Here is a 21,971-nt window from a genome sequence, read left to right on the forward strand (position 1 = left end):
ACAGAGGGGAAAGCACTGCCAGAGGCAGGAATGTGGCTTTTGGGGGCTTTTGGGGGCTTTTGGGGGCTTTTTGAGGTTCATTCCAATCTCAGCTGGTCTGGGATGCTGTGATATGTGGCTACAGCTGCAGCAGTCATCAAGCTCCATAAGGATTTGTCTGGAGCATGTTTAATCTCTGGGGTTTTTGGGTTTTTTTCAGACATAAGAGAAGTTCTAAAAAGTCTGATTTAGGGTTACTGAAAAGAGGTTTTTAGGGTCACATACCCAAAGTGTAAGAACAGGCATAGAACTTATTTAGTTATGTGGTTGCCTGACCTTGGATGTGAGCACTTGCACATCAGAGGGACTCACTAAATCCTGTTCAAATCCTTCCATTTGTAAATACCATAAAAACAGGGCCCTATACATAGAGAAGAAATCTATAAACCCAGTTTAAAGCCATCTAGTGGACCCAATCCTCAGGAGAAACCACCAATATTTTGATTTACGTCAAGAGAGGGCCTGGTGCTTAATAATTGTTCAACACACCCTTATCACTCTCTCATGGTTTTTGCCAATTGCAATTACCCAGATCTTGACATTCAAACTGGCTCGAGAGCACAACAGAAACCAGAATCACAGTTAGGGCTCTGAAATGATGTAAAAACCGTTAAAATGAACAAAGGAAAAAGCTCAGAATCCACAAAACCACGTTGTGGTCTACATTCTCTTAATCATCTGCCAGTGCTCTGCCTGCCAAATTCACAAGACATGAAGGAAATGTTAATTGAACATGCGAGTGAGGAGTAGATATTGCATATGGGTCACAGATACAACAAACAGAAAACTGCATATTGCCTAAGCAGCTGCCCAGATTTTGCACATGCAGCTCCAGATTTTTGGGCACAGGTTGCAGCCAAACTTCACAAACTTCTTCAAAAATATTTAAGTAACAAATGGAAATTCCCCCCCCCCCCCCCCCCTTGCACACACATGTGTTAGACAAGAGAACAGCTCTGCTTTGTGAGCAGAGATAATAAATACTGTGCATTACATTTACCAGCATTATTTTAACTCACTCGAGTCAGAGTGTTGTATAGTACATATAATACTCAGCAGACAGATAGTTACTCATATCTACATTCATCACTGAGACACACATTTTAGAAAATTTTGCCAGTTGCCTATAAGGATTCAGCTGAAAATCTAGCACTTAACAAGCCACAGTATCGTATTTCGAGTATCCCATAAAATGTCATCAGGAAATGTTGGGCCGGTATTTTTATTTCGTGTACTGAGGCATTTTGTCAAGCACCAGCATTTACAACTCCTGCTTGCTTCAGATGGTCAAAATATGACAGGGAGCTGATGCAAGGAAGGGGAAATTATATCTATTCTCTGTTAGAAGATTAATTATAGAAGAAAGGCACCATGAAAGAGAGACAAATTTTTAAACACATACAAGGGGAGAGATTTATTGCTCATGGTGGGATATAAATCAACCAGTGACTGACTGTGATACACAAGCATAATGAGACAAGTCCAGTGCTGTATTCTCCATCTTTTACTAGACATCCTAAATGGATTATGTTTTTTTTTTTTTTCTCTCCTGGGAAATTAGTTTATTCTCTTTGAATCTGAAGGTTTAAATGTTTCTGGAGCTGCCCTTATTGACATACAAACCTCCCATTGACTTTGGTATCAGCTCCATGTGTAAGCTTACAACAGCTGTGGACTTTCCTGGTGCAATTTAAGTCAAACATGCTCAATGTGGAGATTTTTATCTTTATAAACTCAGTAAATATTCAGCTTCCTAACATTCTGTATTCTAATACAATCCAATCATCAATGTGTCTTGAATTTCTTAGGAAACAAATATTGAACTGGGTCTTTTTAACTATTGCACCTGAGAAAATTATGTTAAGCCTAAGAAGCAAAATGGTTAAGATGAGGTAGACTATTTAATCTGGCAAAGAGCTCATTTGAATGCAGGGTTTCAAAATGGGTTTCTTAAATTTTGTGGCTATGATTATTCGTGGATTTTATTGTAATTATGGTGTTTTTTTATAACTGAAATGAAGAATTAAAGCTTCAGATGGTAGCTGGTAATCTTCAGATAATAACTGAGGTGTTACCCCACATTCACTGACTTTGGGGTGAAGCCCCTTGCTGAGCCCCCAGTCTGGGCTTTGAATCAGAGGCCAGAAAATCCAACAGTGGACATTTTTTGCAACATACCAAGCCCTTTTCTTGCATGAGAGAAGGTGGCAACCAAAAGGTAATTCCACATTTTTTACAACTTGAGGCCTTATTTCCTCAGAATGGCCTGGACAGCTGGAATATGATCAGGGATGGATGGCAGTACAGCCAGTTGTGTCAGCTGTTATTGAAGCTGCCATTGCGTTCATGAAGCCAAATTAACCCAAGCCTATTTTAAAATCTGGGCAGGCATGTGAGTGCATGGTAAATGTTAATAGTGTTCTTATGCAGAACTGCAACCCAGAGCTATAAAGATTTGTACTGAAACCTCCAGAAATCTGCACATTCAGGTGTGGATTCAGATTATTGGCTCCATATTCATGGTGGAGAGGGGAGCCTGTGATTTGTGCTCCACTTGCTTTGGAAATTATACTGGAAACTCAGATTTAGGCTCATCTTTCCTTCAAGGAGGAAAAAACACCATGATTAATAACTCCTCAGAAAAAGAGATTTGCTGTTTTCCCTCCTGGGCACAGGGCCCAGATCTGCAGCTTTGGGCAAAATCCAGCTCTTCGGAGCTCAGATATATGGAAGGTAGGCAGGAGGCACCCTGACCTTTCCACCCTGTCTACCATTTGTGTTTTCCTGAAATGTAATGGGGAGGATGTCAGTGGGATTCTATGTAAATAACTTAAAACATTTAGAGAAGACATGGCTGAATCCAGCACACTCCAAAAGCGGTTTTTCCCTTCCTTCAATTCCATGGGGTTCTTCCTACAATATATACCAGAAAAGGCTGAGCTGCGTTGGGCCCTGGATGAATATTTAGATTTTTTAAGCTTTTCCCATTAGGATATTTTCTACACACAACCTTCCCAGGCCACTGGGGTGGGGTGGTTTTTGTAAAGCCACGTTGGCAGCTCCATCAGAGGGAGCTTCACCTGCAGCCAATGACAAACACAGCACAAATATCCCTGTGCAGCTTTTTAGAATAATCTTACGCCAGCAGCGGTTTGCTCCCATTACTCTCATGAATCCCTCTGCTGAGGATTAGTTTATTATCTATAGATGCAGCTGCTGATGGAAATCAATGGGAGATTTGTATTTGTGGAGCCTGCAGGACCACGGATCAATAGCGCTCTTCCAGTCAGAGGGAGGCGGTTCAGAGCAGCCTGGATGTTTCATGGGCTACTGGAGGGACATGGTCTGGGCTTCACCCTGCCCACAGCTGCCTCCCAAAACCTGGACAGCTGAGGAGAGCTACTGGGGACAGGCCAGTTCCTGCTGTTTCACAAATATCACTTTAGACGTCCCATACCAGGCTCCTCATTCGTTCAGCTGCGGAAGGTTCCGGTTGTGCGACTCGCCCGCCAGCGCCGAGGAGTTGATGGAGCTTCTCTTGAGGATCTTGTTGATGATGTCCTTCCACGTCTTCTTGTACTGGTGCCGCAGCAAAGAGTACACAAAAGGGTCTGAAACAGCTTTGCTGTAAGCTAAGCACTTGGAAATGATCCCCCAGTGGGAGTTGATGTGGACCACAGAGGACAATTCAACAAGTCTGGGGAAAGAGGAAGGGTGAAAGAGTGAACATTAAAAATTACATTAACCCACCCCAAACCCTCAAATTATTGCTGGGCAATTGCAACAAAACTAAAGAAAGCCCTGCTCATGAAAATGTGTATGTTGTCCTCCTGTTATAAATTTTAAGGACTGCAGATGTAAGCTTGAGGCCTGTTTGCCAAAATGCCATTGCTTGGTCTCATGGGAGTCAAATTTCTCTACCATGAGCAACCTAAAAACCCAGCATCCATCTGAACTCGTGGCTCAGTCCCCTCTAGAGCATCTGAGTCACCCCACCAAGGTTACCCAGCTCGCTTGGCCAGCCCAGCTCCCAGGGGCAGTTCGATGTCTTTAAACAGTTTGAGTGGTAGAGGCTCACAAGGAGAATCCATCATTCAGAGATGATGTATCATACCTTGAATTAAAAAACTGGCCAGTTCAAAGGGCAAGGATTCACATTTGCAACAAATTTGGCAAGACAAAACTTTTATCACTAGGGGAGGGGGACAGGGAAGAGCTTCATAGACTCCTCATACCTACACTAGCCCAGATGGTTCACTATGTACTGAGAGAGAGCATTTTTGACAGGGAAATATTGATAACTCCCCATGTCTTTGAGCAACATCAAAGGGCAGCTCTGTTCAATATGCCTCCATAGCTGTCAGGAGCTATTGATTTTTATAGAGGTCAAACAGCCACGTGTGCTGCCACAGAGCCCCACACGGCAGATCAGATCTCTGCTGGACCTGCCTGCAGCAGCAGATGTTCTTAAATCTGCCTGGGAAATATTTCAGTTGCTCATGTTTCTCCACACAAAGCACCACTTCCAAGGAGCATTCTGAAGGGTGGTTCCAGCAGCAGCGATGACAAGAATTTTGGTACTTCAAGCAGTTTAAAGAGGAGGATTTTTTTTGTTATTTTATTCCCATTCCATAACCTTTCACTACAAGATATTATTTAAAACAATGCTGGCAGATGTCACAGTCCATTCAATGTGAGGGGCATTTCAGGTGACCAGGGAATGTCACATGAAAATACTTGGGAATTGTTTGTGCCACTCCACTGGTGCTGCTTGGCTCAGCAGCTCTGAGGTCCCAAAGATCCCTCATCTGTCCCATTTCTCTCTCATCTCAACCACACAAATGTTCTTTCAACCTCCCCTTGTAACTCATGCTCATTATCTTTCCTGCAAAGATCAGAACTGAGACATAATTTTCATCTGCTTGAGTTTCCAGGTGGTCTCATCTGGTGCATTCTCACTTCTTTAATAAAATACAACTCATGGCATCCAGTTAAGGTGTTCTAAAATGAGAATTGACAATCTGGAAATTAATCATCTACTGGGACATATTTGCTTTGTAATCTACCATGAGCCATCCTTGTTGTTTTCCACTTCCTTTATTTGATGCCTTCTTCACGTTTTGAATTTCATCACGTTGAATTTCACTTGGATGATTTATTTTTACTGAGTGCTTTACAGATGTGAATTTGATTATGTTTAATTAAATTCAGCGGATGCCTTGAATAACCAAAATATGACAAATTTGTGTCTGAGGCTCTGTCAGTCAGTTCTATGAGCCATTAACAATCTCAATTTAAAGCACATCAAACAGACACTTCAGGGTTGCAAGCCTAGACTTGCTAATTTTACCTTCATTGACTGATCAAATGAAAAGCCTACACTTTTATTAACAAAATCTTAAATATTTTCCTTGCTTTCTGTAAGCTTCCTTGACATTTACACATTTTTCAATTCTCATGTATTATTTTTTAGAGTAAATTACATTTGCTGTTATCAAGCAGCAAACACAGAAATGTAGCCAAACCCTGAGCTATGCATTTTCATTTCATGTACAAACAATTAAATGTCAGCCTTTCAAGGCATATCACAGAATTTATTGCCTTTGAAAGGTTTTGTTTCTCATTTTTGAGGGAAATTATATGCACAGCTTCCATTTTCATGAAACATTTCAGCCTGAAAGAAGACATTTTCAGTGAAGGAACATTAATATTTCAGCGCTACCTGTAAATTAAATTTTACAGTATCAACTACATAATTCCCTGGCTTGCTTTCATAAGCCTCTCTTCTACTGTCTGATCTTCAAACCCTTTTTATTTCAAAGCTGTAAGCTCTTTTTCTGTGATATTTTCTTCATATTTTAGAAACTTTTAACTCTGTAGAGTGTGTCATTTGACATGGCTATCCAATTATTTTATTTCCCCTTCAGTAAACAAACAAGAATGCCATGTAGAAGAGTGTGACCTTGGTCTTCTCACACAAAATGCACACTGGAAATCCTTTATTTACGTGTGCAGTTCATCACCACACTAAAATATTTTACTGCACCTGTGCCCACCCAGCTGGGATGCTGAAGAGCACAAATTGCAGAAGAATTCTGAGCTTCCTGTGTTCCCAATCAGGATCTGCCTATGCAGAGGGCAAACAACAGTTTAAAACCAGGGTTTGTTTACCCCCCTATCCCCCAGAGGTGATACAACAGAATTTTAATCATCTTCTGCCTGATCCACCATCCTCCTCTGTAACCTGAGGGCTTGGGACTGTGAACTTCTGCCTGCTATTACTTCAGGATTTTTAATTTAAGGCCAATTTCCTCACACATTGACAGCACTTATTGACTTACATGAGCAAAGTTCTGTATTTCAGTATGAAATGCCTGGAGTTGGAAATGAGTATTAGAAACTTGTATGACTTATCTTCATTTTTCTTATGAAAAAGTTCATTGGAGAAAAGAGGTTTGGAACAAGTATTATTTAATTGCATAATGATTAATATAGCAAAGGAAGAGATGTGTACCAGTAGATTATTTTACAAAACAAGAAAACTTTAATGTGGGGGATTACACCTGTCATGCTGGTAAAGTGGAAACACTGGATCAAAGACAATCAGATTCTGATACACCACTTAAGGACATCCACTGAACTAATTAGAAGGGTGTTCCCTTGATAAATGAAGTGTCTGATCTGATTTTTACCTCTATGTGATCTAAAAAACTCTGCTTTACCCAGAGAAGCATTCATGTGTCTGGGGTGATGAGCACAGCTCCTTGACTCGTCCATGGAATATTTTTAGTGTGGGAACAGGAAGATGTTGTAGTAAAACCTTGTGATTTGCTGCTGTCAGCCCCCAGTCCAGGGAGTACTTAAAAGCATGTTTAATTGAAATATACTGCTGATTAGGAGAGGCTGAGCAAGGCACTCCCTCTCCTGACTGCTGTCCACTGCTTGAGCTGTGATTGATTGTGTCTCTCTCGAGAATGCAAAGCACTGGATGTGCTCCAGAAATACTCCTTGCTCACACAATTAAAATCAAATTCTCCCAATCCCCTGGGTGCCCAGACACCCAGCTCTGTGTGTGAGGCCCAGGGAAGGTCAGGATGAGTGTCCTGGAACGTTGGGCCCTGAAAATATCCAGCAAGGTCTCTCAGGGAGCTCAAGAGGGAATTCCCCTTAGCTTGTTGTGCAGGGATTTTAAATTTGTCAGAATTTAAAAGGCCAGGAATGTGGGAAAATTCACCCCTCCTGACATGTCTGCCCCAAAACATCCTCCTGCATCCAGGACCCTGCATCTTCCCTCTCCTCACCATCACCCTCTGGAGAATCTGTTCCTCAGCAGGAGCACATTAAAGTGATCCTTGTACAGAATAAAAGGAGGAGGCTCAGGATTTTTCTACTCCTTCCTCTGTATGTTAAAGCTACTGGGACAAAAACGGAGTGAAGAGGAGGTGGGGAGGTGGTGCCTGAGTGCTGAGACGTCTTTGGAAGAGCACAAAAATACTCCTGACAGCTCTGGTTAGAGCACTCAGTGTTACTCAGGATGAAACACCAACTATCCTGTGACTGGGAGGATTTTCTTTAAGTTCAGAGACCCAACAGGAAATGAAAATTAACCATTTGCAAAAATACAAATGCCTTAATATCTAATGACTTGAGAATTAAGGCTGGATGTCCCTAATTACAAGTCCTTTCATACTGTGTGTGTGGCTTGCAGTGGTGTCTTGTGGCCACTAAGTGGAAGTGAAGGTAATTCTAGGAAATTACTTTGGTTTTCTAATTCTGAAAATTCAGAGTATTACACTGGATAGGAAAAGCTCAAGGTTGGCCAAATGTTCAATTATATTGACTCTTAATCCAGACTTTTCAATGATTTTTTTCAAGGTAGATCTGAGTTTGACTGAGATCAGCCCCACTAATTTCTACTTGATAGTGTTGAATAGGAGATACCTTATTTTTTAGTTTTCTTTCTTTCTCTGTTGTTCATAGCAGCATCTCAGTTTCCCCAAAATCTTATAATAAGGAATGCAAGCTGTAAATTTCCTTCAGCAGCTAGATAACTTTTTCTTTTATTTTTTTCTGGATGTACTCACTTTCTAACACTTTTTATCTCATAGGAGTAATTTAGTGTTTCCCACAGGAGCCATTTCCAAAGATAAGCTGGTGGATAGACATCTACCATAAATCATGAGAAGATTTTTCAGTTTTGAGCCAGCACAGCTTTGATATTTGATATTTATGACTAATAAACCCTACCCAACCAGACAAAACTGTTGTTTAAGTCTGTGGACCATGTTCTCACCTCGGCTGAATCTTGTTGACCAAATTTTTACAGTCTGAGCTATTCTGGCAAGAGTTTCCCTGGAGATCAACCCCTGGACAGGGAAGTCAATCAGAGCAGTAGGTGACAACAAAAAAAAAAGCCTGCAAAACCTCATGGGCTGACTTCCTAAATCCCTCCCATGCAAGCAGCACTTGGACTGGGCTGAGTGAGCAGAGTTTGACCTCAGACTGCATCAGGGCTGAGTGGAGGAGCCCTGTGACATTTTACATCATTTATTAGCTCAGGAAACACACAACCTCTGTTACAAATTTTCACAGGAGACCGGAATGCTGTTCTGGCTCAGAGTTCCCCACTTCCCTGAGCCAGGAGTGCATCTCAGCAGCCTTTTCCAGCATGTAGGTTCACACTTACCTTGTGATTACATAAGGTGCAAAGCAAAGTATGAAGGTACCAATAAAGGTGCTGATTTTCTTCGTTGCCCGCTGCCTCCGCCTCCTCTGCTCCTCCAGACACCGCTCCCGCACGCTGTGTGACACCCAACACAGAGAACAACATCAATCATAGCATCAGGTAACAATCTGCAATGGCTTCACCACAGAATGATGGAGAAGGAGCTGTTTGAATTGTGCAAACCAGTAACAGGTGAGCTGCACTTAAATGGGACAATACCAGCTCTGAATGAATTGTCTGCTCATCTCGCCCTCCACAAAGTTACTGACAGGCACCTGGTTGTGTATTTATGGGCACAAACCCCCATTATATCAATTGATCTGTAGAAAAATGGGTGGAATTCACCCTTGAAATCAGTTTGCAGCTCCTTTTTGAACCGCTGTAAGCTGTGTTTGCAGGCAAGATGACACTCGGAGATTTGGAAAATATCCAGAGTGGGATAGGCAGCACGCTGCTTCCCTAGAAACAGCAATTCCAACACCACTGCCTTGGAGAGGAGAAACTTCCCAGCAAGATAACCAACAAAACAACATCATAACGGGAGAAGGAACACTCTGAACCTTCAGCCCAACGCAGGAGCTGTCACTGTGTCCCACAGCTGTGAGCTGTGTGGCCATAAACATCCCATCACATCTGCAGGGCTGCTGTGCTGAATGCTCCACAAAGCTGGAATTGTTTCATAAATCCTCAGTCCTGGGGTATCCTCATTCCTCACCTCAAACCAACCCTCTTTCTAACTAAACACGTGCAAATTAGCCACACCTTGGGGTTTTTTCCTACCTATGGTATTTTTAGGACAAGAGCTTTTCCTTTGAGTTTTCTGCTGGTGGTCTCAGCAGGCCCCCAGAGAGCTCTGAATCCCCTCGGTGTGCCAGCAAGGAGCACAGGGCTGAGACCTTGCTTTCAGTGCAAAAAAATCCCTGAAATCAGCACATTTGTTGTGAAAACAGTGATTAATGTGAAAGTTCATCCTCTTCCTCTGTCTGGTTGAGTGACTCCTGTGCTTTTTATGATTTCTGAGGGAAGTGGATGAGTTCCTGTCTGCTCCAGGCGGTGGATTGGGCAGCACTGGTATTTCCCACGATGCCAGGACTGCCTGTACCTCGGTAAATCCCTTTGGAAAAGGGCACAGCAAAGGCAGACTGCCATCCTGAACCCCTCTCTGTGCACATGGCAAAGCTGACTCCTTGCACAGACCTCCCAGTGACAGTCACTTCTCAGGCAAACTGAATGGAGCTGGCCCAAGTCCTGTACTTACATATATTTTTTTTTTTAAAAATATTATTTTTTTATTATTTTTTAAATACTCGACTGTTTGGCATCGGCCTTTCCATTTTTGTTGTAAATTTTTAATTGATGACTCACTCTCAGGCTCCACACTCTCACAGCTCTGAGGCTCATGGCCATACCCTTACATTATTTACTTCATCTGTAAATGTTTTATCAACATCCAAACACATACTGTGTGCTGAGGATCTCAGTGTGTTTCTGTGCTCTCTGTGGCAATGAGTTCCTTGGGCTGTGTTAAAGAAAAAGAGTTTCTTGTGTTCCGTTCTAAATTCGGTTTTGCATCACCAGGCCCCAGAGTAGCTATCGGGATGTGATAAAATAAATACCAGAGGAAAAGTTTGTTCTTCTAACAAATTGTCTTTCTCTTAAAGAATATGACACATTTAAAGGTGTTACATGTTCTAGATGTGAGTTATTTGCAGCTCGAAATGACAGCAAAGAAGGGGGGAAAAAAAAATTCCACCTTTTCAAGGCAACCTATGTGTTTTCAATTCTGCAGGAGCTGGGGAACTTGGAGTGTTTTTATGTGCAGAAAAATGATCTGAGAGCTTCATGAGCTTTGTTTAAGACCTGTGGTCTTAAATTCATGATATCCCAAGCCCATGGCAATACAGGAAAGTGAATGTCCAAAGCAGGTTCAATTAAGGTGCTGTTAGGGAGGAGTTGGTGGTGTAATTTTGGTCTCTGTTTCCCCAGTTACATCTTTTCCTTTCTGGCACATGCAAAGCTGTCTCTCACTCCTTGAGCTCACCCATGACTGTCCTGGTAGACTTTAACCCATTTCTTTTGTTCAGACTTTCCAGATATATCCAATAAATACCACATCAGAGAAGAAGGTATTTTATCTCACTCCTTCACACAGACAATGTACATAGATTAATATTTTGGTTTTGCACACACTTGCATGCACAAAGATAAGACACATGTGAGTTCTAGCAGTGACATCAGTAATAGAACAGGATTATTGACTAAGCTTTCATTTAAAGATTTTAATATCCTGGGAAATCTGAGCTATATCCCCTTGAAGGTTTGGTATTTTAAACAAAGTTTATGGGATATTGGACCTTAAGATATGTAGAGCTGGATACACCAAAAAGACAGTATAGATAATTTGAATTAGGAAATACATGGGTTAAGCCCTTAAGTGAAGTTTTGCCCAAATCTCCCACAATACCCAAGATATTTTGGTCTCAAGAGCAAGGAAAAAGCAGGATCCACTAAAAAAGCCTCAGCTAACTTGAAATGCCGCGTGCCCTAAACATTCACAGGAATTTGTAGGGTATTTGGAGGTTTCCTTTGTGCTTGACTGATCTTCAGGAGAGATCACTGGTGTCTTTCTAAGTCACAGGTAATAAAGCCATCTGTCACAGTGCCTGTCACTGGACCCCCCTGCGGGGGGATTCTGAGCCACAGGAACTGAAAATTGTCCGTTCGCATTTCCCAGCGCTCACACTGGACCCTGCAAAGAGCCAGAGGAGTCTCAAGCGGGATTGCAAACTTTGTTCTCTCCTTTGGACTGTGCCAGCACCCACGGCTGTGCTGCCAGGCGCTCCAGGAACCCCAGAAATGGCCTGTTACATAATGCAAACCGTGCCTTCCTTATGTCAGACATTTCTGAGCATCGCTGACTCTTCCAGCAGAGCTGCAGCCCCCATGCCGCTCTCCCAGCAGGGAAGGTGGCCTGAGACCCTTTCAGCAGCAGGAGCTGTCACTTAAGGCTAAATCAGCCCCTCCAGGGGTCAAATCAGTTCTGTAGGGTAGAAAAGAAATGAAAACTCTCCTTTCTTAGAGAGAAGCACCAGGATAACCCGATGCCAGAGGCAGAGGCAGCGGTGCAGGTTGCTCACAGCAAAGCTCCTGCACAACTCTGCCCCGAAGAAAGGAAGCATCATTCCCACAGCCCCACTGAATCCATCCTGCAGGGAGAGGATCACAAAGTGCACAAACACCCTCAAATCAACCTCAGCCAGAAAAAATGCAGAGGAGGAGAAACAGCACTGAGATTTTTGCCCTTTTACTAAACTTTGCTGTGCAGTCCAGGCATACTTTTAGCATTAGGCAAAACAAATGGGGTTTCAAACAGCGCTGGTGGGTTTATGGCACTTCCCTGGGAGTAACCACCACATCTCCTCATGCTGCAGGAACTGAGGCACTCGAGGCACAGTTCATCAACCAGACAGCACGTAGGGCAGAGAGTGTTTGATCCTCAGTGTGACTTGGTGAATAAGGGATGATTTATACCTGTATTTCTCAAGAACGGCAACAAGACTTGCCCAAAGTTCTGCTCTGCATTCTTGGTTGAGAGACAGCACAAACAGCTTAGCAGGAGAATTCTGAGCAAATGTTTCTGTTCTTCTAAAATGTGCTGCCCAGACTTGTTTGTCTTAGCCTCAGGCATCCCCAAAGTATGACCCGTGTTTGAGGACAGCCACATGTGCTCTGAGCCCTGCAGCTCTGCTCCTGGCTGCCCGCAAAGGGAGCGGCTGCTGGAGCAAAGGGGAGCAGGGATGGTCAGATGGGATGTGTGGGACTGCTCTCTGCTCTCCTCTCGTCCCTGTATCACACACCAAGCCTGCATCCCTTCTAGATCCGTACATCGATTATTCATGCAAGATTTAGGGCTTGTGCATAATCCCTGCCGTGACTTTTGCATACATTCCTCTCCCTGTTTGCTTCTTGCCTTCCAGCTCACAATCCTGCCAGTCCCTGGGGACTTTTCTCCTCTTGTCTCGAGGCACAAGGGACTTGCATAAAAATCTCCCGTTTGCAATGAGCTTTATACATCCCTTGCTTGTCACATTAACATTGCCACTGAATTTTCTCTCACTTTAAGGTTTAAGTACAGGCATTCGAGCGCATGAATTTTGCAGATGTAATTCCCTTAAGGATTCTGCCTTCAGGAATGATAAAGTTACAGAGAGCACAGCAATGGGGAAGCTGCTGGGAAAAGGAGCGGCAGGCGGTGCTCAGCCTCCCTTCCAAACTCCCAGGGACATGTGCAGCTTTCTTCTCCTCTCAGGGATCCAGCAACGGGTTTTGGGCTGACAGTGCCCAAAATACACAAAGCTATCGACCACTGAATCCACCCTCAGAGACAAAGGGCAGTGATCTGATCACTGTCTCAAAGGGAAGTGCATGCTTAGCCAGAACTGCCCAGTTCATTTGCTCTCCCTCCCAAAACAAGTCCTTAAACCTACCAAAAAAAAATGAGTTCTGCGATCAGAGAACTAAACACAAGTGAAAAGAAACACGAAGAATAGAAACTGGCTGAGGGATGTTTATTTTCTCCCCCTCCCCATCCCCTGCTGTCAGACAGCTTGGTCTCTGTTTACCACAGCACTGAGCCCCCTCCTCACCTGAGCTGAACTCACAGGGAGCTTACCTGGGGTGGATGTCCACCAGCAGCACCAGGGTCTGCATAGTGATCACGTCGATGCGCTTACAGTGGAACCGTGCCACCTTCAGCACTTTGAGATACGTGAAACACAGGACCACGAGGGAGAGGAGGAAGCTGAGGGCGTGAAAGACCCCAGTGAAAATCACAAACTGTGTCCTATCCTCTGGTCTCTTGCTGTAGAGAGTGCAGGAGGCGTAGAGGTGATGGAAACCCAGCCAGGAGAGAGAAGCTGCCACTATGGGGAAGGACGCCGAGTGCAACCACGTGTAGCTCAGGATGAGAGCAGCGTCTCGGTACCTCATTTTGGAGTGATAACTTAGCGGGAAGACCACAGCAATCCACCTGTCAATGCTCAGAGCCGCCATGCTCAGCATGGAGTTGGTGGTGAGGAAAGTCTCCAGGAAGCCCACAACTTGGCAGACCTGATCTCCTCCGGGCTGACTTTTGTAAATGATCCCAGCCAAGGTCAGGGGCATGCTTGAGACGGCCATCAACAGGTTGCAGAAGGTGAGGTTGAGGATGAACAATCCCGGGACCTGCTTGCGGATGTCGGCGCTGTACAGGAAGCACATCAGCACCAGCACGTTGGCCAGCAGGGCCACAAGCATCAGCACCACCACCACGAAAGCCAGGAGCAGCTCCCAGATGCTCATGGTGCGTCCAGTCACAGGAGGGACATCTCCGAAACTGCGCCGCGCCGGCACCAGGGGACCATGGTGCGAGGTGCCCCCACCTCGCCCTCCTCCCCAGCCTGCTCGCTCCCGTGCATGCCCTCCGTATTTTTAGAGGAGCTGCAGTTTTCTTCTCCAACCTCCCCCTCCTCGCTGCTCCTTTCCACGTCAACGCTTCCCGAGACGTGCACAAAAGCACTGGGAATGCCCATCAAACTGCAAGGAGGGCTTAAAAAATATCAGCAGGACTGAACCACTGTCTGCCGTCGGTCCATTTTGAGGAGAGCACGCTATTCTGAGAAGCTGCTCTCCTGAGATCCCTAATTAGCAGCCCCAAGCTTGCAAGCAATCCACCGAGTGAATTGTGCTCTCTTTCTCCCTTGCTTTCTGCCTCTCTCTCCCTCTCTGTCTTTCTCTCCCCTCCCCTCTCCTCCAACCCTCGCTCCCTTCCAGGCTGAATGTAACCTGCTTTTTATGATCACAGATAAAAACCCCATTAATGGATTAAAGCAGGCACACTGCTGGTGATTCGCAAACGTGATTATGTCATCCCTGCTCCACAACCCCTCCCCTTCTCCTTGCGACCGTGACTAGACTTTCCTCAAGAGAAATCCCATGCTTTCATTTAATTGATTTAGCCATTAATTTGCAGACAAGCCCTGGAACAGAATTCCTGCGCTCCAGCGTGTTCCCTACATTTCGGTGCATCACTTGCAGGGATGCTGCTTGCACTCAGCCAGGGCAGGAGCTTTCTCTGCTCTTCATTAGCTGTGCCTAAAGAGATGGGGAAAATGGAAATATTCTGCTACTTCTCTGGAGCCCTCATTAGGCTACGGGAATGGTTTTACTGCTCGGGTTCAGCACTTAGCAGTTCGCTGTCTCCAAATACCAGGAGGAGGAGGAGGAAACAGATTGCTTCCCCTCCTCTAAAAGCAGGAAAATCAAAGCCCAGATGCCAGAGCCACAAGGTGACAGAGCAGGTGAGGGGCAGAGGCAGCATCGTGCTGCAGGTACCTTTATTCACTCAGCCTTTCTCCTCTCCAAGAGTTTCTCCTTCCTCCCAATCAAAGCCTCCCTCCCTCTGGGGGTGAGCACCCTGTGAGATCAAAATTAAAAAGCATCTTGGCAAAGGAAACAGGAATGAGTCTGACTTGCACATAATTAGGTGTCAAAATTAAGTTTGTTTTAAAGGACGGAGCGGGAGCTGTTTTCTCATTGCTTTTCCTGTCTCTTTCAATCAGTTTTAACCCGGGAGGCTGAGAGTTTGTGAGCAATCAGGACAGCTTTCTGATCAAGGCAGCCAAGCTTTAATCCCTGCACAATAAGAAGGCAAAAGATACCCTGCAGCACAGTTACTGGGGCTTAGTAAGTGCTTCTGCACGTGTAGGAGAGCTGGATGCCCGGGCAGTTTTCCCTGCAGAGCTGTGCATCTCCACGAACAGCAGCTGCTCACTGCAGCTCAGGAGCAGAGCTGGCACCCTGAACGCTGCCAGAGCCTGGCATCTTGGAGAAAAAGCCTCTTTCACTTCAGTTTTGGTTTGTTTTGTTTTCAAAAGCCAGGCTTTAAAGGGCTTACAGAGTGGTGAGAGGAGCAGCTCGGGGTGCAGAGCCCAGGTCTGTCCCTCAGCCCTGAGAGCTCTCGGTTCCCAGAACACAACTCCTCACACTGGGAGGATGAGGAGAGAAATCCAGTCTGTCTCTTTGCCAAAGTCAGTGAAGTGGTGGAGTGACCATCCCTGGAAGTGTCCAAACATGGTGTGGATGTGGCATTTGAGGAGGTGGCTCAGTGCTGAACGTGGTGGTGGTGTTGGGTTGATGGCTGGATCTCAGAGGGGTTTTCCAACCTCAGTGATCCCATGGGAGAAGCCTAAAGGTGACCCCTTCTTTAAATGCAAGGGGTTGTTACCCTCTTGGAAGAGGTGGACTAAGTACATGAGGGAGAAAATGAAGGTTTTGCTGCTGCTTCACAGCACCAGAACCTCAGCAAGATTTTTCCTTGGGCTGGAGGCAACAGCCCTGCTGAGGGGGCATCAGCAGCTTGAGCAGGGTGTCCAAGGGACACTCAGGGACAGCTTAACCCCTAAAGCTCAGCAGGCAAAGGCAGCTGCAGGACCACAGGGAGGTGCTGGGAGCCACTCTGAAGAAAAATGTGGGAAATAATAATGCTAGGAGGAACAGGGGGGAAAAACTGGGAAATCCTGGTGATACATGTATGAGAGGCAGGAACTCTGACGGTGGTAAAGGGGAATCTCACTCCCACTTGGCATCAAGGGGATTCCTGACTCTTCCCACACTCTCAGCCTCCTCCTGGGCTCAAATGAACCCTGTAAGACCCCCAGCTGCCCAGGGACTGGGGAATTCAGGTTTTTCCCCTGCCTTCAATGCACGAGGCCATGGATTTATCAGGGTGGTTTCCTGACACAGCATGCTGTTATCCCTCCAGTGAGCTGTGGTGCCTCCAGGATTGAAAAGCTCTGCTCCTGAGTAATTCCCTGCTGTGACAGGGGTCTGGCATCAGTGTCAAGCCTGGGTGAACAGTGGGGGAGGAAATTCATGCCCGGAGAGAAAGGATTAGGGATGACAGTTGGGAAAAGAGGATTCTCCCTAAGTGATAGATGAGAAATAATGGGAGGCAGAAGGAGAGAGTTCAGTGAAGCTGTGATGGAATATGGGAGGTCAGATCTGGGGGAAAATCTACAGTCAAGGGGAAAACCTTGGTAGGCATCAGGAGGAAGCAGAAGTTTCTCTCAGTGAGTAGTCTGAGTCTCGGTGTGTATTTTGTATTCTGAAGGCCCAAGTGATTTACATAACTAATTCCCCTGTTGCTAATCCCTGCAGCAGAGGGGGTTGGCTGAACACTTCTGGGTTTATTTACCATGTGTACCTAAGGGAGCACGATGGACCCATGAAATGGCTTCATTTTCTACAAATCAGGAGGGAAGAATCTGCTGGGCATCTGTCGAGGGTTAACCCCAGCTGGTGACTGAGCACTGCTCAGTCTCTCCCCATTCCCCAGGATGGAACCCTGGGATGGAACCCTGGGATGGAACCCTGGGATGGAATTCTGGGATGGAATCACAGAGACAGACTGAGACCATGGAGCCCAAGGAAGACAAGGAATCTCTTTAGGCACTCTTTAGGGGGTTTACTTTGGCCTCTCTTCATCCAGTGCTACACAAACCCTTGGCAGCATTGCTTGATGGAGACAGAAGCCACAGGTCTGTCTCTCTTTGGGGTGTCAGAGATGACCTTTACACCTCCCCTGTCACCTTCACTGACCAAAAATTAATTCACTTCAGCCCCTGCTCCCCCTAGCCCCGGATAACCAGCATCAGCCAGTGGGTTCCTGCCTGGCCCCTTCCTCTCCAGCAGGTTCCGTGTGTGGCACACTGGGGCTAACTGGGAGCTCCTGGCCAGCCAGGTGGTTCCTCATGGGCCACCACTCTGGGGATGTGGGGAGAGAAACCCTCCACTGCTCCACCTCGAGCTGAGAGTGCCAGGACAGCTCCCCAGAGCCCTCCTGGTGAATTATTCACGCCCGGGCTGTCACTGCTGCTTTGCTTCATGGAATTAAAGAAACATCAGGTCCACAGGCACATGGCTGGTGCTCCTGGCACTTCTGCCTGCTGGGTGGGTTTTTAAGGACTCTTAGGGCAGCTGAGGAAATCAAATCAAGCTGGGAAGAGCAGAAAGCCATGGGAAGCTTTGAGTCAGGGAGGTTTGTGGGCGGATGTGTGTGTAGGTGGATGGCAGAGCTCTCTCCTTCCCCGAGCTCCTTTGGAGCCAGGTGAGAACTTCCTTCCTGGGGACCAATTAGGGGATGAGCAAGCTCAGTGACTTGGTCCCTGTGTGTTATTCTGGCAAATGCAGGATGTTAAATGACATATTCCAGCACGGGCTCTGGTTCACAATTCATATTTTAGAATCACTCCCTATCAGCACCATCAGTGATGCAGATATTGAGTCACACTTCATCTTCATATGGAGCTCTGTTAGAACAGCGTTCTTTTAAAGGAGGGAGTGCGTGGATGTACCTGCTTTATTTGGTTTACCTCAAAGACAAAAAGGAGGCCTCAAAATAGAGCTTGGGCATTAGATTTTAATTGCACTGCCATTTCTCACCCCAGGAAATGTTTATTAACAAAAATTAATTAGCTACATTTTAATGCTTTTAAAGATATAAGAGACTTCTGGTTTGGTTTCCTGATTTTTTTTTTTTCTCGACCTATTTTTACTCCTCACCTCTTGCTTAATGCTAATGAATAAATGAGTAGCTAATGGGAAAATTAACATCTTTGAGGGATGTTGAAAAACTCCAATTAAACAAACAAAATTCCATCTTATTTAAATGGAATTAAATTAGTATGTCCATAATGTTGCAACCAACCTTTCGGTTTCAAACTTTTCTAGGAAGAATGATGTTCAGCCAGGAACTGTTGAAATATTACAGAATATTAGAGTGGTTTGGATTGGAAGGGAGCTTAAAATCTTCCAGATCCACCCTGCCATGGGCAGGAACACCTTCCACCATTCCAGGCTGCTCCAAGCCCCATCCAACCCAGCCTTGGACACTCGCAGGGATCCAGGGGCAGCCCCAGCTGCTCTGGGCACCCTGTGCCAGTTTCCCATTTCCTTTTCTCTCCAGGATGCTTTTTTGGAGCAGCTGAAAGAGAATTGTGTTTGCAATCAGAGCTGCCTTGCGAATTGAGATAGAAGCCTGGGTTTTGCTTTGCCTTGGGGAGTTTGTTCTTCTTCAGGGGACTTGGAAAGGTCTTGAGGAGATTTAGGGACCTGCATCCAAGTGGGAAGGGCATGGAACTGGAAAGTTTTTATTCAGGGAAAGGAATTAACCTCGGGGTGACCTCTTATGATGTCATCTATGATGTGCTGTCACTCTGGAATTTAAACTGTCCTGCGCAATGCGCTGGATATTTGAAATGCAGAGGAAGAAGGAAGACAGTTACTAATTTAAAGACCCCAAATATTCTTGGCTGTCTGAAGACAGGTAAAACAAATTAATTCCCAAATTTTTAGGAGGAAAGGCAGATGAATTTGCTAGATGTTACATTTTATATTGGTCCTATATAAGTGATATAAGTGGCACCTGTCACATCTACACTGCTCTAGATAGAACTTGTTCGCTTTACCCTGTACTCCTTCAAAATGTCAGAGCAGAAATCACTTTTGTCACACTTGCTCTTTTTAGATGTGTGGTATTTCAATTTCCTCTTGTTTTAAACTGGGCTGGCTCCTTCTCACTCAGCAAAGATGAAAATAGAGGCTTGAACAGAAGGCTTTCAAAATGATACGTAGATGTCAGTGCCTGCTTCTATATAAAAAGTCATACATGAGCATTCACCCCTGTAAACTTCCATTTAGCAATTAGCTAAGTATTTTATCTTTCATAATTTCCTCTACTATAGCAATTTTATGTGGATATTCTTGTCTTGTTGTATTCATGTCCATTATTAATCCTGTTATCTTGTGATTGCAATATTTGATTTTTGCATCTTGCTTGGTTTGGGGTTTGGTTTGTTCAGGTTTTTGGTTTTTTTTAAACTGAGCAGAGTAGCATTTCTGCTCTTTCTAATAAGTTCTGCAGGGGAGGAGGTTATGATACATATGGGGATGATCTAACCAAATGTGTCTGTTTTATTAACGAAGGATATTTGGATCTTCGCCGCAGGCTGGGCAGAAGAGTTTGGGTTCAAAAATACATTGAATTTCCATGAGTATACATATTTTTTGCAGAGCTTGGTTTTGCTTCACCTCCCTTACTCTGCTGGGATTTTGCACTTGAGGGCTTAACTCCTTGTGTGTCACCTGCAAATTCTGTACAACTAACTTAAATATACTGGAAAGCTCATTAATGTTATTCTAGCTCAGGGAAGGAGACATCCAGTTCATTCTCTCAGAGGCTAAAAACCTCATGGCAAAGCAGTCTATTAAAGGCTTAAGTTATGTCCCTGTAACAGCTCTTTTGGGGTTGTAATTCCCTTGGACCTCTGATATATTGACAAGATTTTATAAGGCTTTTTTCACTGGCAGCTTTTCTACAAGTCCAGTAGGTTTAAGAACTTTGAAATTCTAATTTTTATTATTGATTTAACTGGCTTACCATGGTAATGAAGGAATTATGCAATCCCTTCAATAAACTCAGCAGCCTTTTAAAAATACATAAATTATTTCCAGGCCATAGTATGTGAAGCACTATTAATGAGGTGTGGCCTGCCCTTGCCATCAGTTTGGCTTTTTCATTTTAAAATGTTATTAGTGTAAAAGGGTTTTAGTTAGGACCTGTAAATCTCAGTCAATATTTCACAAGCAAAATAGAATCATAGAATGATTTGGGCTGGAAGGCACCTTAAAGATCTTCTCATTCCTGCCATGGCAGGGACAACTTCCACCATCCCAGGCTGCTCCAAGCCCCATCCAACCTGGCCCTGGGCACTTCCAGGGATCCAGGGGCAGCCCCAGCTCCTGTGAATAAATGGAAGGGAGAAGGAGGGGAATGCTCACCACTCTTGGTTTCTGTGTTAATGCAGAGCAATCCATCAGCCATAACCAGCAGGTTCTGAGGTTGACTCTGGGAACCACCAGAAATGCAGCTGTACTGGCATTTCCTTGGAATCCAGGCAGGTGGATAAGTGGCTGCTCTTTGGAAACACCTTTTCTTCTTGTGTCACTTCGCTGAGAACAATAACTGGAAGAGAAAATCCTGAGATCCTTTATGGACACCAAACAAGACTTTAGCTCTGAGATATCCCATTTGTAGCCCCGCCAGTTGCTTTCTACAGCAAACATGACATTTATTTTATGCCAGGTAATGTGTGATGGCTCTCCTTGGGCCTGGAGCAGAGCACATAAAAAAATACAAATGCAAAATTGGACAGTTATGTTAAATTCCACAAGGGTTGATATTTTTTTTTTTTCACTTAGCTCAACCCAAAGAGTTCTGAGGTCTGGTTTCAGGAGTTTCATCCATTGCCAAATGCACTGCTGCAGTGTTTGTGTTCAAGGAACATCCCTCATCTCCCTGCTAGTGTAGAACACAGGGATAAAACACCTCTAAAAGAGTCACTGCCTTTCAGTCAGCTCTAACTCTGCCTTGCCATCTCCTTTAATATTTTTTTTTTTTAATGCAGTAAATGTTTAAAATAACCCTGGAGTGAGAGAAAACTCAGAGACAGAACCAGCCTGGTGCCCAAGCTCATCGAGCTCCTGATGGAAAAATTTGGAAAAGTACCCAGTTCACAGCAGTCCTGTGCATTTATTAGCTGTAAATGAACAGGGATACCTCCAATTTATTTTTACCAAGGACTCCTGACCTGCCTCAAGTGAGTTTTTCCCATGGAAAAAGTTGATTGAATCCACACACATGTAGACTGTTTCCATGTCTACTGGTTAATCCATTTGTCTTTTAAAAATCCACTTCTGATAAAGGTTCATAGAAATCATGAGAAAAAAGCAAACACACAGGAAGATATAAGATTTTGTGGAAGGAGCAAGTGAGGACAGAGACTTTGAATGAGCTGTTATATCCTTTATATCATAATATTCTAGAACTTTTTTTTTTTTTTTACTTTTCTTATATTAAATTTCACCCGATAGCTGAGATTCTAGCCACAAAACCTAATTACAAGGCAGAAAAGAAGAAAGTGGTGAAGTTTCTATGTCCTTAATCACTCTTTGATTTTTATCAAGCCAAGGCATAATAAACATCACCTGCAATTATCTCCCACGCTGAAAGATGACTTCCTTTTGTCAGGAATACCTGTCAGCCAGACCCAGGAGCCCAGATTTTTATTACTTGGGGCTCCAGGAGCACCTGTGTTTTCTTGGCAAGCTC

The 21,971-nt window shown here is 44.5% G+C and overlaps 1 protein-coding gene and 1 long non-coding RNA gene across 2 annotated transcripts; one reads left to right on the forward strand and one right to left on the reverse strand.

Annotated features, from left to right (window-relative positions):
- Nucleotides 1–1,426: 1,426 nt before the first annotated feature.
- Nucleotides 1,427–14,629, reverse strand: GPR26 (G protein-coupled receptor 26). Its single transcript, XM_023929995.2, has 3 exons — nt 13,437–14,629; nt 8,726–8,839; nt 1,427–3,736 (listed from the first exon to the last, which is right to left on the reverse strand). The coding sequence occupies exons 1-3, from the start codon at nt 14,102–14,104 to the stop codon at nt 3,505–3,507; spliced, it is 1,014 nt and encodes a 337-aa protein (XP_023785763.1). The 5' UTR covers nt 14,105–14,629; the 3' UTR covers nt 1,427–3,504.
- Nucleotides 14,630–17,216: 2,587 nt separating this feature from the next.
- Nucleotides 17,217–20,842, forward strand: LOC147651827 (uncharacterized). Its single transcript, XR_015290061.1, has 2 exons — nt 17,217–17,340; nt 20,668–20,842. It is a non-coding gene; the product is annotated as an uncharacterized LOC147651827 (long non-coding RNA).
- Nucleotides 20,843–21,971: the final 1,129 nt, after the last annotated feature.

Source organism: Cyanistes caeruleus, chromosome 8, assembly GCF_971803275.1.
Source record: "Cyanistes caeruleus chromosome 8, bCyaCae1.hap1.1, whole genome shotgun sequence".
Lineage (NCBI taxonomy): Eukaryota > Metazoa > Chordata > Aves > Passeriformes > Paridae > Cyanistes > Cyanistes caeruleus.

Excerpts from the sequence above, each read along its gene's own strand:
- GPR26 (XM_023929995.2), bottom strand. The coding sequence starts at position 14,104 with ATGAGCATCTGGGAGCTGCTCCTGGCTTTCGTGGTGGTGGTGCTGATG. Across the intron at positions 8,840-13,436 it reads CTGGTGGACATCCACCCCAG|CGTGCGGGAGCGGTGTCTGG; the intron begins GTAAGCTCCCTG and ends GGTGTCACACAG. Across the intron at positions 3,737-8,725 it reads GCACCTTATGTAATCACAAG|ACTTGTTGAATTGTCCTCTG; the intron begins GTAAGTGTGAAC and ends CTCTTTCCCCAG.